This window comes from Dinoponera quadriceps, unplaced genomic scaffold, assembly GCF_001313825.1.
Source record: "Dinoponera quadriceps isolate SergipeBrazil2010 unplaced genomic scaffold, ASM131382v1 scaffold397, whole genome shotgun sequence".
NCBI classification, from domain to species: Eukaryota; Metazoa; Arthropoda; class Insecta; order Hymenoptera; family Formicidae; genus Dinoponera; species Dinoponera quadriceps.
The window spans coordinates 1,285,074-1,292,751 of NW_014554705.1; the positions used below are offsets into that span (position 1 = coordinate 1,285,074).

The window sequence follows — 7,678 nt, forward strand, 5'->3', positions numbered from 1 at the left end:
GCAGGGTACGACAAACGAATTAATGGTTAAAAGGGACCGTTTTTGCTTGCTCCGGGTGACCGTCGCTATAAAACGATCCCGTGCCTTTGGTCCTGGAAGCAGTCCATTGGTGGTTTTCGTAAAGGAAGAAACATGGCCTTTGTGAAGGTAAACTAAAGTCGATAGCACGGTATTCTGCACTGTAAGTTAATACTCCGCGAGCCGGAGGTACGTACGGAACATATTACCGCGGCGCTTTGGCGGAAATTCACGTTTACAACAGGTCGGCCGAAAGCGCGCACGCGTCGCTTTTAATTACATATTCTTACGAGCAAAACAGTAGAAAGATGTTACGTCTTTTGTGAGCGCGTTACGTTACGCTGACGTCGTAATAATTGCGTATCCCCGGAAAATATTACCAGGGAAACGCCTTTCGCCGCGGGAATGGGAAATTTTTCAGCGAAATTTAATCATTATAATGATTGAAACGAAAATGTGGGGCATTCCAACGCCATTGCGCTGTACGCGAAAATCACGACTGCCGATTATAAATTCAAACGTCTGATGATAATTATATTAAAATTATATTACACGGTAATTTTAATACTGCATTAACTATAATTACGAGAAGTATAATAACGTTAATGTTAAACCAATAATTATTACCCTTGAATAATAAATCGTTTTTGGGAAATTTCGAACGCGGAAGGTACTTGTGAAGCAAAGTGCGTTGCCCTAATTAGGAAAGGCAGCGTGAAAATAATAATTACACATTTTTAATTAAAGTTCCCAATATCCTTATGTCGTTTTATGCAACGGGCCGTAATTCTGTCGGAGGTAAAAATCACCCATCGGCGACTTAAGAAAGCGTCATTGTACGGTCGCTCTGTGGAAAAGGGCTTGCATAATGCTATATCAATCTTCATGAAACTTTCTATTTACAAAACGATGCAGTACAGATTTATTGACCCTTTGATTCGTGGCATATCGAAATAAGCTTGCCTTACGTTTCTGTTTCATGAATCCCGAATTAAATATACATCGCGTAGAAGCGAGGGAGAGAAAGAGAGAGAGAAAAAGAGAGAAACGTAATGTAAACATCGAAAATATTTTGTCTGATCAAACCGTTTCCAAGACCAACGATTCGAAGTATTTCATTCGCGAAAATGACCGGAGCTCTCTTTGATGTCCAATTCACGGGAAGCGGATAGATATTAACTTTTTACGATCCGCCGCGGCAAAGGACCACACGCGTATAACGGGAAAAATAACACGAAGGGCTCAGCATTTTCACCTGGCCGCGGGCGAAGACGATCTTCCGCGTAACCTCGCTCGGCCGGCGCGCGATCGATCCAATTTCAAGTTTCGCCGATCTCATCGAGCGAAGGGCGGGCCGCGGCTTCCATAAAACGAATCGTCGGATCGCCACGCCGCTGAACAAAGTATTACACAGTCGTGATCGTAAAGTACGAGCGCAGCCCGTTTCGGAGGTCTTTATGCGAGCGGTAAAAGCGTCTCCGCTCGGGCGTTCATATTCGGCCGAAAAAAAATAACGACCGGTTCCTTTTTCGGTAATTTCCCCGTACACGCTGTACCGATGAAAATGAATTCCGCGCCGGCAGCCTCTTCGATCAGATTTGAGGGATGAATTTTTCCAATTATTCGCACGCGGCCACCGATTTACCTTCAACGACGAACGGTATTTCGCAATGGGCGTTGTCGGTTCGCTTACACGACACTCGAATGTCCCTCCTCGCTTCGCAGGGATTGATTGCCTGCGTCGTCTTCGTCGCTGTCGTTGTTAAGGGCTTCCCCAGGATGTACGAGGAAGACGCGGTGGGTGAGTGTCTCTCGTTTAATTTATAGAGCCGGAGACCAGCGGGAAAGGGCAATTGCACGCCGACGAAAGAAATATTCATTCTGCGTTTAACAAAAAGTTTTCCGTCTCCTCTAAATACTCAATACCGTCCTGTAGATTTTCCGTACAAAAAAGAAAGAGATTTTCCGAAAAAAAAAAAAAAGTTGGATCGAGGTTGACCTGCCGATGAACACACTAAACTCGGCTTGGTTGGAGGAAGTAGGATTTCCGGCTGTGAGAACCGAATTTGACTGGTAAGAATCAGAAATTCTGCCTCCTCCAATCAAAATTCGTTTGCCTCGTCGGGTGAATTCAATCTAACTTTTTTAGCGTGCACAAGTATTGATATACGCGATATTATTTTTGTATTCCCTCGGGTTGAAAGCGATACTTGATATTCCTTTCGAGCAGTAATTGCTCGACAAATTCGGGAATACAATTTCATGGAACATTGCTCGCAGATGACGATAATGTCGAGGATAAGCAACGGGCGGCCGCAGATATAAACCGCAATGAACATGGCGGGGCTCATCACCACGCGTACTCGTTCCATCATTTTTCCGGGCCAGTGATAGGTCATCACCAGGAGGTATCGTGGAAAGATAAGCACGGACATCATCATCACGACTACAAGGCTTATCCTAAGTACAAATATTCGTATGGTGTGGACGATCACCACTCCAAGGACCAGCACGGACAAAAGGAGCACCGTGATGGTGAGTATATATAAAAATACTATTATAACGCTGATATTTGAATCTTGACATATTCCACTTGACACTTTAAAACCCGATCTCTCTTTAGCTATCGATATTATTTACTCGTTATCTCGGTGCGCTGCATGCGTACGATATTAGAATTTCTTTTTAATTTTGTCTACAATATTAGAATAATATTAGAATATTATATTATTAGTGTATAACATTAAAGTATATTATATAATATGTAACACATATATAGGATAATTATAGGTATGTAAATTAATTCGATGCTTTCACTGCGAAAAATCAAGGTTTATTTATCAAAATGGAAGATATACAATTATTTGATGAATATTTCTGAAGACTGTTATTGGCAAATGTTAATTCGAACACCGATGTATTTTCTTTCTGTTATTACAATCTCGATTCTACATATTGACACCGAGATCGGCATAAAATATCGATATAGCAACCGCGGATGTACCGAGTAACATTAATCCAGAACCAGCAAGAGAACACAACGCAACTCGATCTCACGCTCTTAATTAGAATCTCGAAGTAATTGGATACCTGCTCTTAATTAGAATTAGGAAGGAATAAGTTTGTTCCTTGCCCTGTCTTGCGGCCTATTGAATACATCCGCCACTTTTCTGGCACATTCCGTAAAAACGCGAGAATTCTTCCACGATCGCTCATATCCGCACATACGTCTGTTAAATTTAATCGTGAAGAATACAAGAAAGGGAGGAGGAAGGGAGAGGGAGAGAGAAAGAAAGAGAGGAGGAGGAGGAAGAGAGAGAATGAGAGTTTATTACGTTTAGTTCGTTGGAAAGCTCTGTGGCAAATCGAGTGAGTAAAACGCGTCGAGCTTACGGCGAAGCTATCCCGATACGGCGTGCCTGGAAAACGTGTTAACGTCTGTGTAAATTCGAATTTAATTGAAAGATGCAGGTACACAAGTTCCCATTATATCTTCATTCAGCGAGAAACACTATTCTCGCACTTCTTGTATAAGAAATAACATTTACGCGTACTAGGTGTACATAAAAATATCTTTTTTCTTATAATTATCTGCATTAAAGATATAAAACTAGATAATAAAACTAGGAGTCAATAATAACGTCGAATAAATCTCATTAGATAGTATTACATGGTGTATGAATGGTAGTAATTCCTTTCTGCTTAATTAACACACCTGAATTTTAGGCAAACACGTCGAGGGCGAATATCATATTCACGAACCAGGTGGCAATGTCAGAAGCGTGAAGTATCACGCTGGTCCTCACGGCGGATTTTACGCCGAAGTACACAATTACGGCGGGAACGACCATTCGGGTGGCTCACACGGTTAATAAATGTCGATAGCTGGCCGATTGCTGATTGAAAGATGGCATAACGAACAGCTATTAACGACTACTGACGGCTAACGAGGAAAATATAGAAATGACTGACGAAGACAACGTTATGAGTGTACCTGCATTTTGCACAAACTCGATCGTAGCCGATATATTTACTGCACATTTATCGCCACAATTCTTATCCTTGTGAATTGTAATATCGATATATTATTATATGTTTCTGACGTTTCCCCTTTTCGATGTCGCGATAACTGGGGTAACTGTAACAACATATTCTCACGTGGCAAGGAAAATGTGTTTATTGCGTATTAATAAAGAGTATTATTAGGTAATTCCCGACACCCACCAGTTTTTATTTATACACTATTCCGTTTTGAAGATTCATCATTGATTCTCAATCCTTTTATTTTTTTCTCTCTAACCCATTTCGTTCGTGTGTTCCTACATATAAATAGAAAATTTATCTATTTTTAAAAACTTTGCATTTATGAAAAAGGTAGATTCTGTGGTCTAGATCTTCTTATTAAAATATAGTTTGGACTTTTGCCTTTCAGGAAATAATTTCACGTGGCCACCACCCATCATTCCCCCGGTGGTAGGGTGGAAAATAACCTTACAAAACACACTTTTTTAATTCATCATTGCCTCACCTTCTTAATTAATTAAAAATAGTAAAAAATAAAAATTGAAAAAACAATGATGGGATATTATTGCCAAAAGGTCGAATCGTCAATAATGACAAATCCCGTTATGATATGATTCACCAGGTATACGTCAGGTGTCGCTCAAGGTGAATGTTCCGATTATTTTTGGCCGGTCGGAATTCTGATTTTAGGTTTCCTGAGTTCTGGGTCCCAATTACCCCAAAACGGTACTCGGACCTCAATATTTTTGCAGCCCGAAATGAGTTAATAACGGGGAACGTACGTGCTGTGCCGGCGCATCCCGATGTTCTTAATAATCAAAATTGGTACACGAGTAAACGTGAAAAAGTCGGGACTCGCCTCTCAATCTTCAACGTAAATCCTCCTCCGGGATTCGCTGCTCATTTTACCGCAGTCGCGTGATCCCGCTTCATCAAAATGAGCAGGATCGCTCGCTCGGTTTCTGCTGACCGGATGCAGCGAGTTGGCCGATCGCTCCCATCAGCACACCGCAACATGTTTTTATCCAATCACGTCCCCGGGCTCTAGCGTGCGCGCACCTTCGACTTCTCGAGTCAGCAACGCGACGGACCGTGGTGGTCCCCGGCTGCCGAAAAGCGGAGGAAAGGCGAAATTTCCCGGCGGCAGGTAAGCGATGGGGCGAGAGGCCGGGACGAGCCGAAATTTCGAGCTTGCTCGTCGAACGATCGCGGCAAACGGGATTGGTCGCTCTATAAGGAGATCGGTTGATCATAGTGTTACTGACCCGAACCCTGCCAATTTTGTTACCAATTTCGTCGCCAATTTTGTCGCCAATCTCGTCGCCAGTTTCTAACGCGGATAATTGCATCGCGCAAACGCTCCGACAATTTCTATTAAGTTCTCTTAGCAGAGGTTATGGTTGCGTTTATATGTGTATGTATGTATGTACGTGTCTCTATGTGTCTGTGGGCGGTTTGGCCTCCGTCGGGATAGAAACGCTGAATTTCCCCGAGCAAACTGCCAGAGCTGACTGGTGGAATAATATTGGCAAGTTGGCAATCGTTGGCCTTGATTTCGTCCGACGAAACCGGCTCGTTATCGTCGCTGTCGCTGGTACCGAGAGAGAAGCCGAACGATACTACCGTGGCCGTGAAAGCATCTTTTGTTCGAATCGGACGAGTGGGAAATTCACTTGATCTCGCGAGCGTTAAAGTTAATAAAACGATTGACAAAAGTGCATCGATGTCACTCGGCGCCGCAACGTGCTGCACATACAAGTGCGCGCGAGCGCACACGACTACATGCAGCCACCTTCCGCGTACGAGTGCGCGTCGTGGCGCGCAGCGCGGATCGATACAGCCGTTACTAAAGCAAATGGACGGATTACGAGTCGACTGCGTGAAACAACCTCTTTCTCGGGCACGAGCCACCTCCAGGGGCGGTTATTGCAGGCCTGACCTAGTCGATGCATACGGTCTCGCGGGACGTTCCGCAAGAGAGGATGCGTCACCGCCCGAGGCGGCACCGCGAGTGCGAGAGTGCGCTTAGCGAGTCGGGAAAATTACAGGTCGATTATTTCGCGGCTACGTACACGGCCCCGAGCTCGATTTCGTTTAACCAACGTTTTACGCGCGCACGCGAGCCGTGCGAAATGTCCCTTTGCTTATCCGCGTGGTCGAAAGACTCGAAATTACTCGGCTGGAAATTTCAAACGGACGCTGGACAGGCCACTTTTCCTTATTTTTATCTAGGCCCTGCACAGAAATGCAACGCTCGTGCAATTTGGTTTTGTAAAACTATCACGCCCTGGCGGGGCCCTTACGAGCCGCAGGATATTTTAAGGGCATCCACATCAGTGCCTATTCAGGACCTATTTATGAAATTTCATTCAGGAGTTGCCTCTCTAGGCTATATGTAGGCCCGACGAAGGCAGGCGTATTTCGCGGCATGCCTACATAGAGGGCCTACAGACTTGGGGCGACAATTAATTTCTACCTGAGCAATCGCTGTGAATCCCAAAAGCTCGACGTTCGTTTGACAAGTCACATCGGAAATGCTCGGCGAGGCGTTTCGCGCTTTGTCTTTTCGGCGACCGCGGAGTTACGGGCGAGAAGGTTAAATCTCTGGTATCAAGCGTATCGCGCATCGAATCGGATTTCATCGCGATATGCGTTACACGCGCGTAACATTTGTAACATAAACAGACATTATTGCGACGGGATCGAATGACTATAACGCGAGTGCTGTGAAACGTTTCGCGGGGATAAAATTAATTGTCGTGATTTTAAGGATCTCGAAATGACGCTCAAATGAATAGCCGTCGCTCCTGGCAATTTCATTATCAACGATAATTATTGCCGTTTCCATCGCCAAGTAATTACTATACAACACGCAACGTCAAGATTAATTTGAGCGACGTGGAAATCGTGGCTAATGATTAATAGTTCTCAATAACACTCTCAAGAATCTTTATCCGAGCGAAAATCTACAAGACTAATCGAGATTCAGAAAACTTTCGGTTTTCCTGAGGTACAACGTGCGAAATATCAATATTCCTTAAAATTGTATGAATTAAATATTTCTTAAAATTGTATAAATTAATTATTTTATGACATAAAAGACGTTAGAAGCCACATTTGCAGATGACGCTTAAATTCATTGAATTTTTAATAAAATTGCGAAACGTTTCGACCTTACTTTAGATCCACTTCATAACACAAACAAATTATATCATCAATTCAGTCGTCCCCGAGACACATAAATTGACGATGAGCCAAATCATTTTTGACGGAAAGTCATTCGGAATTGATTGATCCTTTCATTTTGATCTCAACTAGTCATCATCAATTGTGAATCACCAAACGAAAATTAACTGAAAATATACACTAATAGTTAAAACTTAAAGTAATATTAAATAATATAATCAAAGTATTAAAACTGATTGGTGTGACTAAAGTGCAAAGTGTGTCGGAAACCGATCGAAAATAAAAATGGTCTTGTGACGAACACCACGATGTTATTGACGAATATATGTTATTATGTTATTATCATGTTGTATTATTGACTAATGAGTGTCATTTGGTAATTAACCCTTTTAACTCGAGGGCTCCGGAGCGGAGCCATTTAAAATTTGTCTTCAAACTCAAATGCAAATAG

General features: G+C 42.9%; 1 protein-coding gene across 1 annotated transcript; it reads left to right on the forward strand.

The window, feature by feature from the left end:
- Positions 1-132: 132 nt before the first annotated feature.
- Positions 133-3,890, forward strand: LOC106740934 (uncharacterized histidine-rich protein DDB_G0274557-like). The gene is made up of 4 exons (XM_014612420.1): positions 133-147; positions 1,744-1,819; positions 2,299-2,553; positions 3,745-3,890. Exons 1-4 carry the CDS (start codon positions 133-135, stop codon positions 3,888-3,890), a joined length of 492 nt encoding a protein of 163 aa, XP_014467906.1.
- Positions 3,891-7,678: the final 3,788 nt, after the last annotated feature.

Excerpts from the sequence above, each read along its gene's own strand:
- LOC106740934 (XM_014612420.1), top strand. Across the intron at positions 1,820-2,298 it reads GTACGAGGAAGACGCGGTGG|ATGACGATAATGTCGAGGAT; the intron begins GTGAGTGTCTCT and ends CATTGCTCGCAG. Across the intron at positions 2,554-3,744 it reads ACAAAAGGAGCACCGTGATG|GCAAACACGTCGAGGGCGAA; the intron begins GTGAGTATATAT and ends CCTGAATTTTAG.